Source organism: Rhineura floridana, chromosome 15, assembly GCF_030035675.1.
Source record: "Rhineura floridana isolate rRhiFlo1 chromosome 15, rRhiFlo1.hap2, whole genome shotgun sequence".
Taxonomy (NCBI): Eukaryota; Metazoa; Chordata; class Lepidosauria; order Squamata; family Rhineuridae; genus Rhineura; species Rhineura floridana.
This window is the reverse complement of record NC_084494.1, coordinates 25,909,429-25,935,516: the sequence shown is the minus strand read 5'-3', so window position 1 is coordinate 25,935,516 and position 26,088 is coordinate 25,909,429. Positions and strand designations below refer to the sequence as shown.

The 26,088-nt window shown below is 44.3% G+C and overlaps 1 protein-coding gene across 1 annotated transcript in view; it reads left to right on the top strand.

Annotated features, from left to right (window-relative positions):
- Positions 1-4,630: 4,630 nt before the first annotated feature.
- LOC133370843 (IgGFc-binding protein-like) overlaps positions 4,631-26,088 on the top strand; it is a 67,448-nt gene continuing 45,990 nt past the window's right edge. Inside the window, 5 exon segments of the mRNA XM_061597720.1 lie at positions 4,631-4,861; positions 11,515-11,568; positions 16,643-17,878; positions 19,453-20,066; positions 24,194-24,758. Coding sequence (XP_061453704.1) covers positions 11,517-11,568; positions 16,643-17,878; positions 19,453-20,066; positions 24,194-24,758 — 2,467 coding nt within the window. The 5' untranslated portion in view covers positions 4,631-4,861; positions 11,515-11,516.

Genomic DNA, 26,088 nt, shown 5'->3' with positions numbered 1-26,088 from the left:
GGCCAAGGGCCTGACTTGGTGTAAGGCAGCTTCCTATGTTCCCACAGTATGTTATCGAGCTGTGACGATGCCTTTTGCTTTCTTGGGTAGAGAGATTAACATAGTGACATGAATCACATAGGGTGATGCTGAATTTCAACTCCCAGCATCCCTGGCCATTAGCCATGGTTGCAAGGGCTGATGGAGGTCGTAGTTCAGCAACATCTGGAAGGCCAAATGTTCCCCACTCTTGGTTGATACCGAAAGGGAGTGGCTCTCCAGGGTTTCAGAAAGATCTGTCAATTTCAGTTCTCTCTTTTTTATTTTTCCAGTCTTAAATTCTTTCTAAACATCTCTGCAACAATTTGCAATTTTTAAAAAAATCCTCATGAAAATTCTCCAGCATTTTAGTGTGAATTTCTCCTAATGGACACATTTTTGTTGGCAGTTTTGACTAATGCACACATTTTTGCAAGCCCATTTCTCGTCATGTAATGCATTTGTGCATGTTGTTTACATTTATATATTCATGTTTATGCACACTTTCCCCTAATATACGCATTTTTGTAAACATCGTTTGGTTGGCAAACTGCATTGTGAAATTCGTATTGCGAATGTGATAGATTCAGCTTGAAATGCAAACTGAATTGGAATTCTCATCCATCCCTGCCTTTTAAGTCCTTCACTTTTTGTGCTCAACACCCATGGTGGGCAAAGGAAAACCCACTAGCACTGCAGACAGCCACTTTCTCAGTGAAAACCACTCCCTTCTGTTCATCAAGGGGAGCTTTCCTCTTGCACACCTGAGAAATTCCCCTCCGGGGACCATGCCACTCTTGTGCAATTGTTTGCATGACAAACTCTATAACTGCTTTACACCAGAATCCCCCATGCGTTCACCTCCAGAGTTCCTGCTTGCCCTTTGTAGGATTCCTCCTTTCCCCCCTCAGGTTCCCTTCCTAAATTTGAGGGGTCTCGACTGGTGTCCGCTTGGTACCCCTTGAATCGCAGATCACTTCTACGGACTGTCTGGACAGAAGTTCAAGAAGGCTGGTAACAAATATTTAACTTAGTTTCCATTAAGCTCCTTCTCTTCCTTTCTCTTACGTTTTTGTTGTTTTCCCCATCGTGTGTTTCACACTATAACGCACCCCATCTCTTTGCTCCTAGACCCTCTGAAACAGAAGTCCATTGCTGTACTTTCTCCATGAGAATCCCATGTTGTTAGGGAAAGCCCTGATCTTTTACTCTGTGCTTCCAGCTTGCTCTCCTGATTCGCCTTCTCTCCTGGTTTTACCCCATCACTGCTAGTGCAGTTTTTGAATGCTTCACATGTATTTTAATTCCTGTCAATTTTGCAATAAGGTTTTTACTGAAGGACTCAAACTTCTAGCTCATTGCTCATTTCCCCTCCTAGAAATCTGAATTTTGCATGGCGTACCGTGACTCTTGGGTAAAGGTTCCATGCTCCTTGTGTGTACATGTGTACCCATATACATGCACAGGCAGGGGCATGTGGGAAGTGTACTATGTAGGGGAGCCTTCCCAAATCTGGTGCCCTCCAGATGTTGAAACATAGGAAGCTGTCATACTGAGCCAGACCAGTGGTCCATCTAACTTATACCAGGTGTGGGGATCCTTTGGCCCTTTAGATGATGCTGAATTTCAACTCCCATAATCCCTGGCCATTAGCCATGCTTGTAAGGGCTGATGAGGGTTGTAGTTCAGCAACATCTGGATGGCCAAGCACTTTTGGTTGATGCAGACAGTCAGTGGCTATCTAGGCTTTCAGGCAGGGTTCTCTTCCAGCCCTACTTGGAGATGCCAGGGCCTTTCTTCATGCAAAGCAGGTGCTCTACCCCTGAGCTGTGGCTCTTTGGATTACAGCTCCTGTCACTCCAGCCACTATGGCCCATCGTCAGAGATGATGGGAGTTATAGCCCCAAAACAACTGGAGGGCAGTCGGTTGGGGAAAGTTGGTATAGGGTGACATCTGGGTTGTTTAGCCATCGGTGTGAACTTCTGGGAGGAAGGGTGGTAGAAAAATGTAATAATGATGATGATGATAATACTAATAGTAATAAATTGATGCTTTCCATGCATGCAGAATGTGGGGGCACAAAACTGCGATGAGTGCATTATGGCAGACTTCCTATGGATGCCGTGGGAGGGATGGATCCAGATTAAGAGGAGTCATAGTTCAGTGGTAGAGCATCTGCTTTGAAGGCAAAAGATCCCAGGTTCTGTCCCCAGCATCTCAAACTATGGAATGGTCTCCCTGATGAGGTGCGCCCGGCGCCGACGCGGCTATCTTTTCGGCGCCAGGTGAAAACCTTTTTATACTCCCAGGCATTTTAAAGTGTATTACAGTATTTTAGCATTATTTTGTATTTTGACATTGTTTGGTTCTTGTATTGTTTGTCTGTTTTTGGTTTTTGATTCATTGTACTTATTGTATTTATATATTGTACTTGATTTTATTTTATGTACACCGCCCAGAGAGCCTTCGGGCTTAGGGCGGTATATAAATTAAATTAAATAAAAATAAATAAATAAATAAAATCTCCAGGTAGGATTTGGAATGCCCTTTGTCTGACATCCTGGAAAGCCACTGCCAGTCAGTGTAGACAATACTCAGCTAGATGGGCCATCTGTCTAGGTATAAGGCAGCTTTCTATATTTCTAAGGGTGGCATCCAATGCCCTCATTCTGTTAAACCTCCCCTCTCCCATGCACACCCCCTGCCCTCCCCACATGTGCTCCAGAGGGTTAGGGGAAACCCCAGAAGAGATTTAGGGGGTGCCTGGGGGGAGAAGAGGGGGGAAAGTTCAGTTGAGCAAGCATAAATCTTTGCACTGATGGAATGAGAGACTTAGCACTACTTTGGATACAAGCCTAAGAGTCTGAGGCGTCACGGGAATCATTGGGGCAAGTTAGTCATGGTTTAAGTCCCATTTGTTGCAATGGGAACAAAGGTCAACTAACCTAATCTGGATCCAGCCTGGAATGTTTACCAGTGTGGCTATGATATCTCTTGTTTTGATGGGCATTGTTTTGTTTCCTGCTTTGCTTCTGGAGGTATATAGGCTGACATCTTATGCCTATGCCTTGGCCTCCCTGCCTATAAGCAGTGACAGCTTTTAATGGCTGGTGCTTACTTGCTATCGGCTACCTCTTTCAACTCAGATGAAGAAACAGTTCGCCTATTGTAATGTAGCCAGTGAAGCAGGCAGAAGACTGCATTTTTGCAAGTGGAGAAAAGTAGGACTCTTGGGAGCAAGCAACTGCATGCTGGTTGCTTTCAAGGAATAGGTTTATTGGCAGGTATTCCTTATCTGATTATCTGAATACTCGCCTTTACCCAATCAGTATTTTATGTATGTACTGCAAAATACCAGAAATTATACAAGATTGTGCATCTAGTAAGGGAGACAAACAGGAGTGTAGTTGTCCAGGGTCCCAGGTGGTCTTAGACTCCCTACTTTTTGGGAGGCGGGTCCCTATGCCTCCAGCACAAACCAACCAGCATGAAAGCAGAGTGTGTGAGCCACTGAGAAGTCTTCTAACTCGCTTCCTTGTCGTTTCCTGCTGATTGCAACCAATCAGAGTTCTCTATTAGTTCGTACTTCAAAAAAGCCAAACTGTGGAGAGTGAGAGTTCTGTAATTGCAGAAGGAGAGACAGTGAATCCTGATGATAGCATCCCATCTACATCACCAAGCAGTTTGGTAGCAGCAGGAGATAAACATGTAGACACTGAATCCAGTAATTCAAGCAATTACAACAAGAAAGGACAGTGAAATGGTGCCAGTGATATAGGAGCATAAATCAGTGTTCAAGCCTGGCCAGATGATTCTATAATCTTAGAAGGTTGTATAATCTTAGAAAAAGGTGTGGCTGTGAGGGGGCGTGGCTGTGACTGTCATGAAGGAACCTTGCACTTCTGAATTTACCACTACACTGCTGGAGACAAGTGTCTCTAAATAAAATTGGGACAAGCGTCTATCTTCATGAAGTGAAATTCAGTTTTGCAAGAGAAAGGAAGAGATAAATAACATATCCAGGACTAAACATAGAATGGATTGGCCAGGCAAGAGGCTGGCTCTGTTTTAAAAATGCATTAGTTAGACTTCTTCAAATGTACAACTGCAACAGAGCAAGTCTGCAGGCTTGATGTTGTGAAATATCTAACTAGTTATCCTGGGGTTTCACTTCTGGCTAAACAAACACAAGATCAGCATGGGCACCTGGAAATAAGCTTGGGGAGGGGCTGGCTTAGAATCTGCAACCATAGAACACCTTTAAAACATTTTTAATATATGCACCAGACTGGGGGAATCAGCTTTGCAAGAGGTTGGGTGTCCAAAATAAAACTGGGCAACTCATCTCTTAAAGGGTGTCTGGCCCCTGGCCCCTTTTTATGCAGCAGCACTGATCTCTTGAAGCTAGAATCAAACAGGGCCTGCATGTCCTTGGGTCAGATGGACTGGGCAAACAGAGGAGCACGGAGGCAGTTCTTTAAGAATGCAAAGCCAGGTGGGCTCTAGAGGCCTTCAGCCTCTTGAAACAGCTGCAGACATCAGTCAGAGGTGCCAGAAATCACAATCTAGATGGCTGCTGTTTCTTTGCCTGCCGACCTGCCCTCCTTGTTGCCCTGGGTTCATTTGGGAGAAAGGGCAGGAGAGAAACTGAGCAAATTAAATAACTAAAACAATTGTATCTGCCCTCCTGGTAAGGAGAGAACTTCCTGATCAGTTCTTTGCAACTTCTCCTTTTGAGCCCTTGTCTCTATAAAAGGAGAACCAGCAGCAGAGAAACAGGGAGGGCCAACAGGGTGCTCCTCTCCTTTCTCCAGCTACGATACAGCTACTGAAGAGTTGAAGGTAAGAGGTTGCTTTTGGACTGGGGACATTTTTATTGTCATCAGTGTATTACATTTTTATTCTGCTTTCCTTCCTCCTAGGAGCTCAGGTATCTAGTTCTCCCCATCAGCCCATTTTATCTTCACAACAACCCTGCAAGGTGGGCTAAGTTGAGAGATTGTAGGAAGGGATGGAGGAATCTGTCTATTTAAGTTTCTCTCAGTTTTCTGAATTCCAGTTCTCCCTATTCCTATACTGGTATGCTTTAAAAAAAAATCCATGAAAATTTTGTCAGCATTTTAGTGCAAATTTTGTATGCAGTTTTGCCTAATTCCTATCAAGCTAGAGACCATCATTTTAAGCATAATCTTGAGAACCTATTTCAATCTGGATTCTGACTGGTTTGGGATTTGAAACTGCCCTCATTGCTCTGTTTGATGACCCTTACCAGGAGACTTATGGTGCCTAAAGAATCTCTCTTCATTCACAAATATAAATACCATTCTGTATACTTGGATTATCAGATGAAACTCTGCTCTTAGTTTTCCAGTGTTCAGAGGTAATTCTGATGAGCAAGAACAGCAGGGCCTTTTTAGCTGTGGTGCCCATTCTCTGGAATGTACCACCAAGGATTTTTAGAAAGGTTGCCAAAGGTTGATTCCCTGTCACTTGTCATTCATTTGTTCCTATAAAAGGTGTGTGTTAAGACCCCTAATTTACCAGTTTTTGAACATGGTCCCTCGTCTCTCAATTTGCCACTCTTTTTGGACTTGGTCCCTTACCTTGCTGCTTGGGAAAAGTACAAGGCTCACTTTGTCTTGTAGGAAGGGATGGAGGAATCTGTCTATTTAAGTTTCTCTCAGTTTTCTGAATTCCAGTTCTCCCTATTCCTATACTGGTATTGTTCAGAGTTCACTTAGTTGGTGAGGATTATCCATTCTTATTATTTTATTGGACTGCCTTCCAGTTGATCGCAACGTATGGTGACCCTATGAATAGGGTTTTCATGGTAAACGGTATTCAGCGGGGATTTACCATTGCCTTCCTCTGAGGCTGAGAAGCAGTGACTGGCCCAAGGTCATGACTGTGTGAGGATTTGAACCCTGGTCTCCCAGGTCATAGTCCAACATTCTAATCACTACACCACACTGGCTCTCACTATTCATTCTTATCCAGATAGATTTTACAGGATGTCTGGACTTATATGACTATATCATTATATAATATGATTTAAAGCTTGAAGAATGCTAGCAAATGTTTAACTGAACAGGCTTTGAGTAACAGCCTGACATATTCTATTATATGGCTTCACCTTGAGAATTTAACTCTGTTTATTGGCTAGAGCCAGGAATGTATATTATTTAAGTAACTAAGAATTTAATATGTATGAAATAAACATTATTAGTTATTCCACTATGAGGATCCCATTATTTTGCTGATATATCCCTAGTCCTTAGAGACTCTTAGATGGAGCGCTGTTTGACAAGAAAACAGGGGATTAGACATTTTTTTCCAGGGGTGGTGGTGGTGGTTTATTTTTATTTTTATTTATTTTATTCGATTTCTATACCGCCCACAGCCCGAAGGCTCTCAGGGCGGTGCACAACATAGGATAAAATACAATAGAATCACAAAAACAGTAAAAGCATACATATTAAACAATTAAACAACCTGATATACATTAAAAGCTAAAAGATAGAATTAAAATGCCTGGGAGAATAAAAAGGTTTTAACCTGGCGCCGAAAAGATAAAAGTGTAGGCGCCAGGCGCACCTCATCAGGCAGACTGTTCCATAATTCGGGGGCAACCACCGAAAAGGCCCTAGATCTTGTTACGACCCTCCGAGCTTCTCTGTGAGTCAGAGCTCGGAGGAGGGCCTTAGATGTTGAACGTAGTGAACGGGTAGGTTCATATCGGGAGAGGCGTTCCACTAGGTATTGTGGTCCCACGCCGTGTAAGGCTTTATAAGTCAAAACTAGCACTTTGAATTTGGCCCGGAAACAGATAGGTAGCCAGTGCAAACGAGCCAGAACAGTTGTTATATGTGCGGACCGCCTAGTCCTCGTCAACAGTCTAGCTGCTGCGTTTTGCACTAGCTGTAGTTTCCGAACTGTCTTCAAAGGCAGCCCCACATAGAGCACATTGCAGTAATCCAATCTAGAGGTTACCAGAGCATGCACAACTGAAGCGAGGTCATCGCTTTCCAGATAGGGACGTAGCTGGGCTACCAACCGAAGGTGGTAGAACGCATTCCGTGCCACCGAGGCCACCTGCGCCTCGAGAGACAGGAATGGATCGAAAAGAACCCCCAAGCTACGAACCTGTTCTTTCAGGGGGAGTGTAACCCCATCTAGAACAGGTTGAACATCCACCATCTGGTCAGAGAAGGCGCTCACCAACAGCGTCTCAGTCTTGTCAGGATTGAGCCTCAGTTTATTAGCTCTCATCCAGTCCATTATCGCGGCCAGGCAACGGTTCAGCACATTAACAGCCTCACCTGAAGAAGATGAAAAGGAGAAATAGAGTTGCGTGTCATCAGCATACTGGTGACAATGCACTCCAAAGCTCCTGATGACCGCACCCAGCGGCTTCATGTAGATGTTAAGAAGCATAGGGGACAGGACCGATCCCTGCGGGACTCCACAATGGAGAGTCCAGGGTGTCGAACAATGCTCCCCAAGCCCTACCCTCTGGAGACGGTCCACCAAGTAGAAGCAGAGCCACTGCCAAGCAGTACCTCCAACTCCCAACCCCGTGAGTCTCCCCAGAAGGATACCATGGTCGATGGTATCAAAAGCAGCTGAGAGATCAAGGAGAATCAACAGAGTAACACTCCCTCTGTCCCTCTCCCGACATAGGTCATCGTACAGGGCGACCAAGGCTGTTTCAGTGCCAAAACCGGGCCTAAAACCAGATTGAAACGGATCTAGATAATCTGTTTCATCCAAGAGCACCTGGAGTTGGCTGGCGACCACGCGTTCTAAGACCTTGCCCAGGAATGGAACATTCGCTACCGGTCTATAGTTGTTCAAATTATCTGGGTCCAGGGAAGGTTTCTTCAGGAGTGGTCTCACTACTGCCTCTTTTAAGCAACTAGGGACCACTCCATCTCTCAAGGAGGCAATTATCACTTCCCTGGCCCAGCCGGCTGTTCCAACCCTGCCAGCTTTCACTAGCCAAGAGGGGCAAGGATCCAGTACACAGGTGGTTGCACGCACCAGTCCAAGCACCTTGTCAACGTCCTCAAGCTGTACCAACTGAAACTCATCCAATAAATGAGGACAAGACTGTGCTCCGGATACCTCATTAGGTTCAACTGCCATAATACTGGAGTCTAAGTCCCGGCGGATGCATGAGATTTTATCTTGGAAGTGCCCAGCAAACTCGTTACAGTGGGTTTCTGAAGGTTCTATAACATCCTGAGGACTAGAATGTAAAAGCCCTCGGACAATTTTAAAGAGCTCCGCTGGGCGGTTGAGAGATGATTTAATGGTGGCAGCGAAGTATCACTTTTTCGCTGCCCTCACCGCTTCTGTATACAACTTAATGGAGCCACTTACCAAGGGATAATTGCATCCGTCAGGAGTATGTCTCCTTCTGCACTCAAGCCTTCTCCTCTCTTGCTTCATCGCTCTCAGCTCCGGGGTATACCACGGGGCTGCATGAGCTCTGCATGGGATAGGGCGCGCAGGAGCGATCGTGTCCACGGCCCGGGTCATTTCCATATTCCACAGTTCAACCAGGGCTTCGACAGGAGCGCCTGTCTTATCAGCCGGAAAATCCCCCAGAGCCCTTTGGAAACCCAGAGGATCCATTAGTCTCTGAGGTCGGACCAGCTTAATAGGTCCTCCACCCTTGCGGAGGGAAAGGGTGGCTGTAAGCCTAAACTTCAGCAAGCGGTGATCTGTCTATGACAATGGGGTCGATAAAAAACTCCCCACCTCCAGATCACCATCTCCATGTCCAGTGGCAAAGATCAAATCAAGAGTGTGCCCTGACACATGCGTTGGGCCAGTGGCAAATTGAGACAGCCCCATGGTTGCCATGGAGGCCATGAAGTCCTGAGCCGCCCCAGATAAAGCAGCCTCAGCATGGATGTTGAAGTCTCCCAGTACTAATAGTCTGGGGGACCTCAACAGTACCTCCGAGACTACCTCTGACAGCTCAGTTAGGGAAGCCGTTGGGCAGCAAGGTGAACGGTACACCAACAAAATTCCCAGTCTGTCTCCTTGACCCAGCACAAGGTGGAGGCATTCCAAGCCAGTCGTCACCTGGACAGGGTGCTTGATGAGCGAGAGAGAACTCCTATAGGCCACAGCCACCCCACCTCCCCGGCCCTCGGATCTACCACAGTGCTGAACCGTATACCCAGGTGGGCAAAGCTGGGAAAGAGTAACTCCTCCCTGATCACCCACCCAGGTCTCGGTTATGCATGCCAGGTCGGCTCCCTCATCAACAATTAAGTCGTGGATGAGGGAGATCTTATTATGTACCGACCTGGAGTTTAAAAGCAGCACTTGGAGATCCGAGAGCTGGCTGATGGGACAACCAACGAAATGTAGTGAATATACTTGAAGAAATATATTGTTTTCCATAGCGTACACAGATATTTCTTTGTCTCTTTTCAAACAGGTTCTTTAAATGACACAAAACCTTGCAAAACCAGGTTCCTTTTTCCTCTTGTCTTTTAAAAAGGCCAGTCTCCAGTAGGGCTGGGGGACAAGTCTGCATGTTAATGAGAAGCAACCTAATTGGCACTTCTTGTACCAATATACGAATTGAGACACAGCTATCCTTTAAAATTGCCAGTTCTCCTGATTTTACAATGCAGTTCTCCAGCCAAACAATATGTACAAAAATGCATTTGTTGATGAACTGTGTGCATAAAAATGCAAATGTCAGGGAAAATAACATGCAAAATGCATTATATTAGGGAAGACTGGCTTGCCAAAATGGGTGTATTAGTCATATATGCATACAGAAGTGTGCAAATTGCTGAGCAATGTGGAAAACTGAATTTAAGATTGGAAAATAGAGGAGAAACTGAGGCTGTGAACACACCATACACTTAAAGCACATGGCTTCCCCCCAACCTGGGAACTGTAGCTTGTGAAAGGTGCTGGGAATTGTTGCTCTGTAAGTGGTAAACGACACTTCTCGGGATTCTCTGGCGGAAGCCACATGCTTTCAATGTATGGTGTGTATGCAGCCCAAGAGAAACCACAATTGACAGATCCATCCATCCATCCCTAGTCTCCAGCCATACACAAATGTAACAAAATCACCACACCTAAACTAAAAAGATGGTTATTGTCTTGTCTTAGGACAGTGAAATGGTGGCCATTTGGGCATTGAAACAGTGTTTGTGTAAGGCCTAGATCCAGTTGCTGTGGATCTAATCTGGAGTCTCCAAGCTGATCATGGCAGAATTCAGGCTTGTCAGATCTACTCCATTTTTTTGCTAGAACCCCAGGCCCTACCAACCAAAGCCAGGTGCTAAAGACAGAGACAGAATTAAAGAACTGGATGTCTCTGAGCACATTCTGAACCCAGGGTTTGTTTTCAGTATCAGGACTGAACTGACCTCACAGTCCTTTTCAAGCCAAACAGGAAAGGACAGATCCTTCCATCCCCAGCCAGAGGTCTTCCATCGCTGCATCTCCATGCTTTCCCTGTCAATTTTTGCCTGTTTAGCAGCTGTTTAAGGCGCAGGGCCTACTTCAAGCCAAAGGGTGTGTTTCTTGAGAAATCTCTGTCTCATTCTCAGAAAATCTCCATGTCATCATTACCCTAGGCTGCAATCCAATGCACACTTACCTGGAAGTAAGTCCCAGTGAACCCAATGGATCTTACTTCTGAGTAGACATGTATTGGATTGCAGTCTTAGCCTTCCCAACAGTAGAGAGTAAGGTAATAAAGAGGGCTTTAGAGTACAGTAGGGCCCCGCTTTACAGCGATTCGCTAATGCAGCGGCTTTCAGTTAGGGAAAGTACCTGCATTAAGGTGCTTGTTCCACTTTTATGGCAGGTTTTTTTCTGTTGTGCACCATTTTGACGTCATTTTCACGTGATGTGTCCCATTATCGTCAATGGGTTCCACTTTACGGCGATTTCCGCTTTACGGCGGCAGTCTGGAACAGAACCTGCTGTATAAGCGGGGCCTGCCTGTAGGGAGGGAAAATCCAGTCCTCGCAGGTTCCATTTTTCCAATCTTACATTCAGTTCTCCATTGCAGCAATTTGCCATTTAAAAAAAAAAAAAATCCTCTTGAAAATTCTCCAGCATTTTAGCACAAATTTATCCTAATAAACACATTTCTGTAGGAATATTTGATTAATATGCACAGCTTTGAAAGCAATTTCTCATCATCAAATGCATTTACGATGTTATTTTCATTAATATATTCATTTTTATTCTCGCTTTCCCCATGTTTGTAAACATCGTTCAGTTGGTGAACGGAATTACAAAATTCAAACAAGTGCAAATTTCAGTTCTCATACTGTTTTGAAAGGTGCGAATTTGATAGATACAGCATGAAATCCAAACTGAATTAAATTTCTTGCCCATCTATACTTTAGAGGTTACATATTCATGTATAACCTCCTCCTCCTCCCCACCTCATCCTTGTCCTGAAATCCTTCTTAATCTTTCTTTCCAAATTCCTTGGTTTGCAGCCATGGCAATGCTGAGGAGCCTCCTCCTTTTGGCTGGTTTGATACTACTGAGTGGTGAGTAAACTGGGATCAAGGGCATCTTTACTTCCCTTTACCTTTTGGGATATACACGAGTACCAATGTAATTACCAGTATGTGTAATTAGGCCAGGGGTGAGGAACACATCCCCCTCAGATATTACTAGATGGCTGCTCCATTGGCCATGCTGGCTAGAGATGATGGGAGGTGGGAATCCAACAACATCTGACAGGCCACAGTTTCCTCAGCCCTGAGTTAGGCCCTTAGAGCCCCATTACACCCACCCTACATTAGCTATTTCTCTGTAAGTGCAGGGGGAGTTGCACAAATTGCCTGTGTAGAGTAGGGATGGAAAGATCTCCCACTTTCTGTTCTCTCAGATTCTCATGTTTCCAGTTTTAAATTCAGTTCTCCACATTTCTGCAGCAATTTGCGATTTTTTTTAAAAAGCCTCATGAATATTCTCCTGCATTTTAGTGCAAATTTCTGCTAATAATAAACACATTTTTGTAGACAGCTTCGACTAATGTACACATTTTTGCAAGCAGTTTCTCATATAATGCATTTTGGTATGCTTTCACTCATATGTTTATTTTTATGCACACTTTCCCCTGCCATATGCATTTTTATACACATTGTTGGGTTGTCGAACTTCACTGCAAAATTTGGATAAGTGCAAATTTTGAAGGATGGCTGTGTTTTGGTTCTCATGTTGGTTCAGAATGTGTGAATTTGATAGATTCTGCTTGGAATGTGAACTGCATTGAAATTCTGATGCATGGCTAGTGCAGAGGACTTAATCCAGATTGTGAATGTAGTGTGGGGGCCAGGGAAGGGGGATTTAACCTCCCATTTTGTCTTACAGTCCCAATTCCACTCCCCCCATGCTGGTAAGGTACACTGGGGAAAAAAGTCATTCATTTCAGTGGGAGCCATTTTCTCCTATGCAAACTGCAGGCACAGGAGGTCTATTTCAAATCAGGATCACATCAAGATGGGTTGCAGGTTGGTCAGGGCTCACGCCTTTCCTCCACCCCCACCTCCATATCCTGAGGAGAATGTTCTCCTATTTCCCCAAGTGCAAGGGAGAAACTTACTGCTTCATAAATATGCCCCCCCTCCTTGAAAAAGTATATTCCAAATGTCTATATCAGGTGAATGCTCATTTATTTTGAACGAAATTCACCAACAAAATAAACAAATCCATATTGCAGATGAACGCCAGAAAAAAATCAAGCCATGACCTTCACAGCAATTAATATAAACAGATGCTCCATTTCTACTGAATGAGAAGCAGAATGTTAGATGTTGTAGAAAGCACTTTTATTGAGAGACAAGATAGAAGTCCAGGCAAACGGATGTAAACAAGCTTGTGTGTGTCTCTCTCTCACCCTGCCCCGTTAATCATCCTTATCTCAGATTAATGGAGCACATTTCTGTTAATCACCACTGGAATTTTACAAACGTTATGAAACCATTCTTCCACTGGAAATTTTTGAACAGCTTCCCAGTAGAGAATACTCGCAAGTTGTGCTACAGCACGAGAAGTACTGCAGGAATGGAATGCTCTGTTTCATTTATCCATCCCCACAAAACATCTCATAACAATTTAACAATATGAGCAATTTGTCACCCTGAGCTCCTTTTGGGAGGAGGGGCAGGATAGATATTTAATAAATAAATATAAACAGCAGCAAAAAAACCATCAACAATGAAGTCCAACACAGATACAGCCTGGAATGAAAACAAATCCCACCAATGGAAAGGCTTATTGGAAAAGGAAGGTCTTCAGTAGTCACTGAAAAGATAATAGAGGTGGTGTCTATCTGATAAGTAACAGAAGTAAGTTCAAGGGGATAGGTGTCCTCCTCTCACTCGGTTCTTGAGTGATCAGGGTACTTTGCCAGTGGCAATGCCATCATGGGCAAAAGCAGAAATGGTATCCAGGGATGGTCAGAGCAATCAAAGGCCAAAACAAGGAGTCAGGCAAGAGGCAAGATCAGGGCAATCTGAGGTCATGTTCAAATTGATCCACATGGATGCACAAGGGTTTAGGCAAGAGACAGGTCCAGGGCAGTCTGAGGTCAGGTTCAGAATAGTTTGGTAGTCAGATTGGTGATAGCACACAATGTCGTTCCTGTTAAGGGGTGTTTTTGCCTCCACCCGAAATGTAGGAGAAGGCTCGGGAACGATCTGGAAGCTTCTAAGTGTGCCACGTGAGATCAAGGGGGCCAATCAGGTCTGGGATTGAGCGGTGTATTTAAAGCCGCTCCTTCCCTTAGCGTTTGCCTTTTTTGCCTCGCGGCACCCTCCCTCCCACCCTCGTCAGTATGGGCTCTGCTAGTCGCCATAATGGGGCTGAGTAGGAATTTTTGGGGGGGGATCCTGATTTCAGAATCCCTTTGGTTTTGCCTACTCCATACTGCTTGGGCTTAATTCAATTGGCTTGTTGGGATGGGTTGTGGTGTTTTAGCTTGGCTGGCATGGAATTCGGGCAGGTGAGGTATACTGGGTTATTTTGAGGCGGTTAAGGTATACAGGTAAGGGGCACTCCCCAGCGAACCATCAAAGCTTAATGCCTGGTGGCGAACTGAGGAGTGTCCTTGTGGGACCTGCTTGCGCATCATGGTGAATGCCTGTACGGTGGGGCCATGGTGCGGAGGTTGGAACCACAGCTGACTTCAGCAGCAAGGAGGGAGGTTTTCCCCCACGTCCTTGACTATGGAGTTAAGGTCTGAAGAGAGTTATTTGCCTTTAGAAGGCGTGGGAGTATTCCCACATATATATTAAATATATATATTTAATAAATATAACATTATTCCAACTTGTGTCACGAGTCTTCTTGGGTGTGGGGGCAAAGACACTGTGCCAGCAATTCTTGCACAAACTGGATTTTTTTGAGTTGGAGCTACTGGAATCGTACCTCAGACCCAGCAATTCCTATCAGCCATAGTCATCCAGAGGTCTCCTCAAGAGGAGGGTCTTGCTTCCAAGGAGACCTTGACTCCTGAGGAGTCCTTGCCTGTAGTCCGACACTGTTCCTGATGAGATTGGTTTCTGCCTGGTGTTTGAGACACCGTCTTTCCCTCATGCTCAGGACTCAATGTCAGAGGGTGAGTTTACCCTTGGTGGGACAGCCCCTCCTCAGCCTCATCTAAGGATCCTGGCTCCATGCCCCCAGACTGAGTCTGATATAGGACTTGGTGTAATGGTGGGACCTCCAGGTCGTCCTCTGGTGAGGAGTTCCCCAGCTGGGATATGGCAGGAGGTGCTGCCACTCTAAAAGCCTGATTCCTATAATGTGTGGAGCAGATGTCCTGATGAGATGGTATTTTCAGGAACCCCTCACCTGCAGAGCACAGTGATCAACCAGCTATATAAGGGGTGAGATTATCTTTTCAGCTGCACATGTTTAGCCCATGAAGAATCCCTGTACCCAACAGTTAGCAGTGCATGTGCAATAGTACTGATCACTTCTTTGGATTAGGTGGTAGGGAACAAATCATGAGTGCAAAATCCATCTACCCACTTCCCTCTTTTTGCAAAAGAAGTGACTAATATTAACACAAATACAATTAAGATGTGTATGCGTAGCCTCAGTTCAGCTGCTGGATGTTTCCCCCCCTTTTCTTACAGCTTAAGAAACTGTACAAACAGTATCCATGTTGCTTTAACTTGTTTCTCATCACTAAGGATGCACATGCAAAGCTTTCCTAGCTAGATTGGGGCATGCATTTATGTCTTAATATGCACCCCAATTTTTAAAATAAACATTAATTGGCAAAAAAATGCTAACAATGCTGTTCAGTACTTCTCAACATCGTATGCGTTGTCTGCAAAATAGTGAAAATTACTAGTGATGATTAGGCTTACCAGAGGGAGAGGGAGAGAGGGAGTTCTGACTAAACATGAATAGGATACTTCAATAAGCCTGATGGATTTTAAGGCAATAACTTTGCATCAAGTTGGCAAATGCAATACTTTCATTCAATATATTTTCCTAAAATCCAACAGCACCTGTAACTTGGAATGTGGAAAAAGAATACAAAATGGGAGGATATATACTTGTATACCTCTGCCCCCCAGGCCAGTCTTGGCCCATCAAGGGGCCCAGTTTGGCCTGGGAGGCTATTTTCCTCAAATTTTCCACCTGCCTATCAGCTGATGTCACACATTATACAGTACCAGTTGATGGGCAGGAGAAGGGGGTTAATTCTGCACTAACTGTGCATCCCAACATGGAACAGGCACACAAACAGGTTAACCCCCACTGCACAGCCCAAGCAAGTAGCCTTTTTTTTTTTGTAGGCATTAGCTGTGAGAGGGACTTCTCTCTCCTGTAACCTGTGCCCACAAAAAGCTGGTTTCTTTCTCCTCTCCCATCACCTGATGGGAAGGGGAGGAAAAAACATCTGCTTTCTTGCAGGCATTGGCTGCAAGAGGGATTTCTCCCTCATGCAGTTGATGCTTGCAAAATGCAGGCTTATTTCATCCCCTCCATTAACTGGTGGAAATGGGAGACAGAATTGCTTTGCCAGCCTGATGCTGTGGGCTTCCCAAAGTACTGAACAAAGGGATGGAAATGCCCCTGACTCGGTGGTTCCCAAGCAAGGGGTTTAGACAGGTGGATGGGACAACCCGCCTGTCAATCATGTGATCTCATAACAGTGTTGTGTGATTTATAGGTGGGTTGACTTATCCACCTGACAAAGTTGGCCTGGGTGTGTGTGTTTCCCCACCCCTGGACCAAAGAATGGACTGTAAAGCCAACTAAGCAGAGAGGCAGGGAAGCTTTTGCTACATAGGAAAATGTGGGGCTGAGGAATGGATAGTGGGTCAAATGTTTGGTGCTAAAATCAAAGTGAGGAACCTGTGGGCCCTCCAGATATTTCTGGAGTCCAACTCCCATCACCCCAGACAGCATGGCTAGTGGTCAGGGATGATGGAAACTGTAGTTCAACAATATCCAGAGGGTCACAGTTTCCCCGCCTCTGCTGTATAATGTCTCCTCTTTTCACCTGATTTATTTTTGTTTCTTTGTTTTGACATTTGATCGCTAGCCTTTGCCAAAATTGCATCCTTTGTGTCTCTTCTGTTCTCATTTCTTCAGGTCGTGGCAGTGCAAAGTACTATGGGAAACAATTTATCGCAGCCTTCATGCAAAATTTTGAGACGAGCCAGGCCTCGCAATCAAAATTCCAGCTGTTCCTCACGGGTTACCATGACTTGACCATTGTGACTCTGTCAATAGGCAGATCTATTCCCCAGAAAAGTTATTCAATTGGAGATGGTGAAATGGTGCCTGTGCAGATTCCAGAGACTGCAGAGATGAAAGGCAGCAGCAAATTTGATCAGTCTGTTGTGATTCAGGCCAACAAGGACATTTCTGTTGTCTTACTGTACCGGAAGTTATATTCTGTCGCAACCATGGCTCTATACCCGGTCCATGAGCTTGGCACAACGTAATATGTCGTAACCCCAACGGGTACCAGATCAACAGTCTACTTAAAAGAATTTGCAGTTGCAGCTTGGCAGTTTGCCAAAGTTGATATTTTTTTGAAAGGGAATGTGACCTTCAATGGGGAGTTGCACACCGCAGGGACCAAACTCACCGTCTACCTTCAAGCTTTCCAGGTTGCCCAGCTGCAAAGCCAAGATGATTTGTCCGGCACCAGGATCGAGTCATCGGCACCCGTGGCAGTCTTTAGTGGGCATGCTTGTGTCGTGCAAAATCACCAGTGCGATCACGTCGCTGAGCAGCTCTTGCCAGCCTCCAGCTGGGGAAGCACATTTGTTGTCCCTCCGGTGTTTTTCCAAACCAATGTGGACATTGTGTATGTGGTGGCTGCCCAGGACGCTCGCGTTCATTATCAGCTGGAAGATCAGAAAGGCTTTCAAGACATGGTGGCTGGGGAAGTCAGACAGTATGAGATAAGGTTCCCTAAGGCATTTTATATCTCTGCTAATGCTGGGATCCAGGTCCTCTTCTTCTTCACTGGCCTCAAGACAGGAAACACAGGCTTCGATCCATTCCTCATCAACATCCCAGCCATAACTAGCTATGGCCTATCCTACCGTGTTGATAGCATAGCAAGGTTTGAGAACTATGCCATTGTCATCGCAAAAAGCTCTGAAACCAACAGCATTACCAGAGACAAGACCGCTATCACAGGCATTCGATGGAGAACTATCCCTGGTTCACCCTATTCGTGGGCTGTATACAACTTGGGCACCGAACATCATTCCATCTCTCTAGAACATCCTCAAACTCCCTTTGGCGTCCTGGTTTTTGGGGGGCGAAACTTTGAAGGTTATGGCTTCGCTGCACAACCTTTTGTCTTATCTGGTAATTTAAGTCTCATGTTGGGTATAAATCCTAAGCCGTTGCTCTATTAGGACTACTGGGCCACTCCCTGCAATTTCCCCAAGAAATCTCAACCCCCTCCCAACTCATATCCAATTTCCATTTACAGAGACTCCTGGAGACAGTTCTCTCCATCTCCTGTGCTGTGGCCAATTAGCTTTCTGGGCAACACAATAATAAAATATCACTATGGGCAGGTCACTCCCAGCCCTGTCTCAAGGCAGAGAAGAACATTTTTTTAAAAAAGAATCATCATTTTGCAATTTTGCTATTTCTCACTACTCGACTGGCTAAGCATGAAATTGCATGTTTGTTTATTTATTTATTTAAAATTGTGGTCTTTTTTTAAAAAAAAAACAATTTTTAGGAAAATCTGACATAGCAGCAAACATAGCATATGGTAACGATACAAAGGGCAGTTTAAAGCTTTACACTTTTAATACCCCCCACATTAGCCAGCACATAGAAACAGCAGTCTGTCCAGCATAGTGATTAAAACACAATATGAACAGAATAAAATAGGACCACCAAGCCAGCAGCCCATTTAAAACCACTCTATAAAGTGACAGAGAACAAACAAGTTTCCAGAGCCCACTGAAAAATTTGCAAGGATGGGGCTTGCCTGATCTGACTCAGAAGCAAATTCCACATGTGTGGGGCCACCACCAAGATGGCCTGGTCCTGCATGACCACCAACCTGATTTCTGTCACAGGCGGGTACACCAAAAGGGCCACTGATGAGATGACAAGATATGGGCAGGTTGTTATGAGCGAAGGTGATCTTCCAAGGCATCTGGCCCACATTCCCAGCATCCTTACATATTTGATTCTCCTGAGCTCTTAGGATGGGAGGTTTCATGATGATTACAACATTCTTTGCTTTTAAAGGGCTTTAGGGTCCTATTGGGGGCAAAGAGCTACTAGATGAATGATGGTAACTCATAATATATGTTTTACCCCACACTGTGAAACCTCAAATTTATTTGATGCTATAAAAGGTGCCTTGCCTTTTCTTTGAAAGTTGACAGGGTAATGGTTCTTTAACTCTGGATCTCCAGTTTTGAAACTCCAGTTTGAAGTTGTTCCCCTTTGCATCTTTTTTTAAAAAAATATTAAAATATGCATGTGCTGCCTTTAGGAGTCAGTGTTGCTCCTTGGATTTTGGAGAGATGGAATCCTGCGAGACAAGCATATACTCTGAATTAACACAACATCGGGGTAGTAAATTGTGAATGTATTATTTTATTTATTTATTGCATTTATATGCTGCCTTTCTTTCAAGGAGCTCAAGGCGGCGTGCATGGTTCTCTCACTCCCGGTTTTTATTCTCACAACAACCCTGTGAGATAGGCTAGGCTAAGATATGGTGACTGGCCCAAGGTTACCCAGTGAGCTTCATAGCTGAGTGGGGATTTGAACCCTACTGTCCCAAGTCCTAGTCTGACACTTTAACCACTACACCACCCTAGGTCTATTTATCTGAGTTACGAGAGGTATCTTGATCAACTGATAGGCCTGGGAATTCACCTGAATGGGTTTTATTTTGTTTCATTCAGATTCCACCAAAGTCCCAATTTTCTGCCCTGAGAACAGCCACCAAGAAGCCTGTGGAAATGCTTGTCCAGCTACCTGTTCTGACCGAACCGCTCCTGAAACATGCAGTGATACCTGTGTGGAAATCTGCCAATGTGATGAGGGCTATGTCTTTAGTGCTGAGAAGTGTGTCCCAGTGGAGACCTGCAACTGTACCTATAACAGCATGACCTACAGTGCAGGGGAGGAGTTTTGGGCAGATGAAGACTGTAATACTCGCTGCAAGTGTGATGCCAACCTAGGCAAGCCTAAGTGCCTAAAGGCTTCCTGTGCCCCCAACACAAAGTGTGTCATGGTTAATGGGGTCCGGGGTTGTCACGCCATTAGCTACTCTACCTGTATAGGATCTGGAGACCCGCACTACACCACCTTCGATGGAAAGAAATTTGATTTCATGGGGACCTGCATTTATCAGATGGCGGCAGTCTGCTCCAAGGACCCCACCCTCACCCCGTTTTTGGTCACGGTGGAGAATGACAACCGGGGGAGTAAGGCAGTGTCCTTCACCAAGGTGGTGACACTAGAGGTCTACAACCTGACCATCAGCCTGAGCAAAGAAAATCCACGCAAGATTAAGGTATGGATGCTGGGCCAGAGAGATGTTTGGAGGGACTTTAAATTTGATGCTTAGCTGTGAAAGGACCAGCTAGAACAGGGGTAAAGAACTTCAGGTCTGGGGCCAAATGCTGCCTTGTAGGTCTTTCTATGTGGCCATAGGGATTCTCCCCAGGCCACACCCCTCCCCCAGCGCTCCCTCAGGCTACACCTCTAAGTGGCCTTGCTTCATACCCTCCCTGTTTTTGCCTTGAGCTTTGATCATGCCACTTGCTTGCCTGGATAGAAAACAGAGAGGTATATGTGTGTGTATTGAAATGAGCCTACTGTACAAAGGTAACATTTACATTCATTTTTCTGCCCACTTTTGCCTCTGACTTTGCCAACCCCTGGAATGTGGCCCTTGAAAGGTTGCCCAGAAGCAGATGTGGCCTTTAGGCTGAAAACGGTTCTCCGCCCCTCAGCTAGCATGCTGTGAAACTCTTCAGGGCCATCGCATGTGATCCATCCTCCTATTCAGGGAGAAGCGCAGTCATTTTTTCTGCAAGGCATGAAGGAGAGTGTGACAGCCTGTTGCATCACATTTGGCTCTGAACGGATCAGGGAAGAACAAGATGTTGGGGAAGACATGGCACTGCCACTTCATGCTCCTTTTATTCTTTTCCTGGCCATTGTTAGCCTGACATAGGGGTAGCTAATGTGGTGCCACCTAAATGTTGTTGGACTACAACTCCCATCATCCCTGCCTATTGGCCATGCTGGCTGGGGCTGATTGGAGCAGTAGTCCAATAACACTCAGAGGTTATCACATCGGATACCTCTGGTCTAATGCATCTTGTGATGTTCCAGATCAGTCTTTCCCAACTTTCGGGTCTCCAGAAGTTGCTGGGCTATAACTCCCATCAGCCCCAGCCAGCATGGCCAATGGTCAGGAATTATGGGAACTATAGTCCAGCAACATCTACAGATCCAAAGGCTGAGAAAGGCTGTTCTATATTATTGCACTGTGTATTCCCCATGCCTCGGCCAACGATACGGAGCAGGAACAGGGAAATGGACAGTGTGATGATGTCATGCCAGGGTGACATTGCAGACAATACTTGAAACAAAAGATGGACACGGGCCAGTCACAGTGTCAGCTTTCTGTTTTCTGTAAACTCTTGTTCCACCCTTTGTCCTCGCTTGTAGTGCGGGAAGCAACCCCAGTACACACAATTCTTCCTATGTCACCAAATAAATCCTTTTTCTTACATGATGATTACCCTCTATGGATAGGCATTTCAGTATTTGTTGTTTCCAATGCACTCCTTTCATTCTGAAAGATAGATTTTGGCCCCTGGTTGCTTATGGAAGCATAGGAAGGTGCCTTATGCTGAATTGGACCCACTGGTCCATCTAGCTCAGTAGTGTCTACACTGATTGGCAGTGGCTCTCCATGGGTTCAGACAAGGAGTATCTCCCAGCCCTACCCAGAGGTGCCAGGGATTTAATCTGGGGCCTTCTGCATGCAAGACAGGTGCTCTACCACCGAACGATGGCCCTTTCCAAATATTCTGTTGCACTTGGTGGCAAAGCCTCTGAGGGCTTCACCTCAGAGGTAGAGTGCACAAAATGTCCCCAGTTCAATGCCCCATGTCTCTGGGTGGGGCTGGGATAGATCCCTCTCTGAAACCCTGAAATGTTATATGAATATATGATTTTTATTCTGTTTTATCTTGTATTGCGGTTAATGTTTTATTCTGAGTTGTAAGCTGCCCTGTGGTCCAATCTGAAGGAAGGGTGGGATATAAACATCCTGGAGCTTAGGAACAAGTCTCCTGTTTAAAATGCAAAATAAAGAGGGAAGGTGACTTCTCTAAGTTCTTGAAGATAAAAAGTTGCCTCTTACCTTATTCTGTATTTTTAAATGGGAGAACATTTGTAGCAGATCCTTTGGAGACAAAGTGACCTCAAAATGTGTTGGGCCATTTTATCTCATTCCTTATTCACTTAGACATCTTATGCTTGACATCAAATCAATATTAATCCTGCACTTGTGTGGCTATCCACACCCCATCCTTCCGAAAATAGCAGCTGCCGAATAATTGCATTATATATTGCAAGTGACATCTGAAAAAGGGTGGCTTTACTAAGCAGGTTTATTTTTTACAGGAATCCAACAGAGCCAGGGCAGGGCTGGTGCCAGGCTTGAGTGGGCACTGGGCACATCATAAGAAGAGCCTGCTGGATCAGGCCAATGGCCCATATAGTCCAACATCCTGTTCTCACAGTGGCCAAGCAGTTGCCCATGGGAAACCTACAAGTAGGACTTGAGTGCAAAGAGCACTCCCCCCTCTAGAGGTTTCCAGCAACTAGTATATGGAAGCCTACTGCCCTCTCCTGTGGAGGCAGTGCATAATCATCATGGCTAGTCATCGCTGATAACCTTGTACAGTGCTCTGAGATTTTTGTTTGAGTAAACATGCTATACATTTTCTAAATAACTATTCTTCCCCACCCTCACAGTGCCAACCTGGGCTCCTAGCACCATTGAGTCCTACTTGGCATTGCTGCCAGCCCCCAACCACGCTATCCCAGCAGCACTGAAGCAGCCATTCATTCTCCTCCTTCCAGATCTGTTTACCCGGCAGTGGCACTTTGGGGATGGGAGTTGAAGGATTGCTCAGTGCTGGGCAGCTGTTGGGGTCATATCTTGCCACATAGAATCATAGAACCATAGAGCTGGAAGGGGCCTATAAGGCCATCGAGTCCAACCCCTTGTTCAACATGCAATCCCTGATGCCACCCAGCTCACATCTAAAGGTGCCAGGTACACATGTCCAAGGATGGAGATGGGGACATTGCAGCTACAACGCTGCCGAGATGCCAAAGTGGCCACGCTGGCTGGGAGATTGTAAGAAACAGGTGATGGATCACTGAACACTAAAGTCAGGATCATTCATACCATGGTATTCTTGATCTCTATGTGTGGATGTGAAAGTTGGACAGTGAAAAAAGCGGATAAGAGAAAAATGAACTTAAATGTGGTTGGATGAGAGCTTTGCGCATACCATGGACTGGTAAAAAGACAAATAATTGGGTGTTACAACAAATTAAACCAGAACTATCACTAGAAGCTAAAACTGAGGTTATCATACTTTGAACACAATGAGAAGACATGATTCACTAGAAAAGACAATAATGCTGGGAAAACCAGAAGGGAGTAGAAAAAGAGGAAGGCCAAACAAGAGATGGATTCCATAAAGGAAGCCGCAGACCTGAAGTTACAAGATCTAAACAGGGTGGTTTACAACAGATGCTATTGGAGGTCACTGATTCATAGGGTTGCCATAAGTCATAATCTACTTGAAGGCATACAACAACATCATAGTAGCTCACTATCTATGGAATGCTCTCCCTAGGGAGACTGGTGTGTTGTGTTAATACTGTACACTCTTGTGATAACACACAAAGCTGACTTGAAGGCATATAACAACAACAACAAAGCAGTATATGCCTGTTGCTGGATCTGAGCCAGCGGGAGCACAGCTGATAATTTGGGGAAAAAGACAGTCAAGTCCTCCTAAAATGCAGTGGAACACAGATGCTTTAACTGTTAGTGGCAGAAACTGGTTTTTCGTTGCCTCCGGTATTTTAGCCATGTCATCTGGCAAGTAATCTTCTTTGCCAGATTTAGACCACATTCACACCATATGTTTGTTCCACTCTTAGTCCACTTTAAGCAGGCATGGCTTCCCCCAAAGAATCCTCGGCAGTGTAGTTTGTGAAGGGTGCTGAGAGTTGTTAGGAGACATCCTATTCCCCACACAGAGTTACAGTTCCAAGAGTTCTCTTGGAAGAGGGATTGATTGTTAAGCTAATCTGGGAATTGCAGTGCTGTGAGGGGAATAGGAGTTTCCTAACAATTCTTGGCACCCTTCGCAAGGTACCTTTCCCAGGATTTTTTTTTGGGGGGAAGCCATGATTATTTAAAGTGGAATAATAGTGGAAGAAATGTATGGTGTGAATGTGGCCTAGAACAAGGCAATATGGAGAAACCCCATAGAGCATAACTGTACATTAGTTAATCATTTAATGTTGATCACCCCACATCCTCCTTCTTTGAATTCACTGAAACCCCCTTGATGTTCACTTCCATATGTTTTTCAGGTCAATGGAGTCTTTGTGGACCTGCCATTCTCCTATGAAAATAAACTGAAGGCCTACATCAGTGGAGTCCATGGCTTCATCAAAGCAGACTTTGATCTGAGGGTCAGCTTTGACTGGTACAGCTATGCCAGGGTCATTATTCCCAACACTTATGCCAATGCTATCTGTGGACTTTGTGGCAATGCCAATCAGGATCCCAGTGATGACTTTGTCATGAAGGATGGAACTCAGACGAGGGATGAAATCCAATTTGCAGATAGTTGGAAGGTGAAGGAGGTCCCAGGATGCTCCGCAGAATGTACCAGTAACTGCCAAGTGTGCAGCGAGGCAGAGAAACAGACCTACAAGGGGAACCAGTACTGCGGAATCCTCATTGGAAAGGATGGTCCATTCAGGCAGTGCCACGAGGCCATTGACCCAACACCCTACTTTAATGATTGTGTCTTCGACACCTGCCAATACAAGGGTCATCATGACATTCTCTGCAGTGCCATCAGTGCGTATGTGACAGCCTGCCAAGCTCAAGGGATCCAGATTGGGCAGTGGCGATCAGCCTCTTTCTGCAGTAAGTGTTACTTTCTGAATCTGAGTTTTATTAAGTATGACGTTGAAACTAACCCCAGTTTAGATGTAGTTTTGTTTATTTATTTATTTATTTTTAATAATTTTTATTCAAAGTTTCAGAAAACAAAACAGAACAAAGTCAAAAACAAAAACATAATAGTACAATAAAAATCTTGACTTCCGATTTGTCGCAGATCAGCTATAAGTATATAAAATATATCAAACCTGTCCCTTAATACATACAAGATCACTTTTCTCCATAGGCTATCTTAATTAATCGTCAAATCCCATTATCATCATTTCATTTTGATGTTTCAGCAAAAAGTCTAAGAGAGGCTTCCATTCCTTAAGAAATGTATCTATTGATTTTTCTCTAAGTAAGCATGTCAATTTATCCATCTCTACTAAGTCCATTAATTTCAATAGCCATTCTTCCGTTGTTGGTGTTGATTCTATTTTCCACTTTTGTGCATATAATAATCTTGCTGCCATAATCATATATAATATTATTCTTCCATATTTCTTTTCTATTTGTTTATCCATAAAACCCAATAAAAAAAATTCTGGCTTTAATTGAATATTTATCTTTAGAATTTTTTGCATCATCCTACCTATCTGTGCCCAAAATGATTTCGCCTGTTTACACAACCACCACATATGATAAAATGATCCTTCTTGGTGTTTACATTTCCAACAAACATTAGGAACATTGCTATACATTTTTGACAACTTTTCTGGAGTCATGTACCAACGATACATCATTTTATAAAAATTTTCTTTAAGATTGTAACATAGTGTAAATTTCAATCCTTTTTTCCACATATTTTCCCATTGATCCATTTGTATGTTATAACCAAAATTTTTTGCCCATTTTACCATGCACTCTTTTACTTGTTCTTCTTCCATTTCCATTTTTAACAAAAGTTTATACATTTTCGCAATTATACGTTCATCATTTGTACAGACATATTTCAAAATCAGATTTACTTATTTCAAAACCATACATTTTCTTATCCGTTTTGTATCTTTCCAACAATTGTAAATAGGCAAACCATTGAGAACTATATCCTTCCTTTATTAGTTGTTCTCTCTGTTTCATTATATATTCACCATGCACATTTTCTAATAGTTCTTGATAAGTTAACCATTTCTCTTTTCCGGCCATTTCTCTTCTATAGAACGCTTCTTGACTTGAGACACATAATGGTATTTTGGAACAAAACCTTGGTTTATATCTATTCCATATTTTCAACAAAGGACGTCTTATAAAATGATTATTAAAGTCCACATTAACTTTTACTTTGTCATACCATAGATATCCATGCCATCCC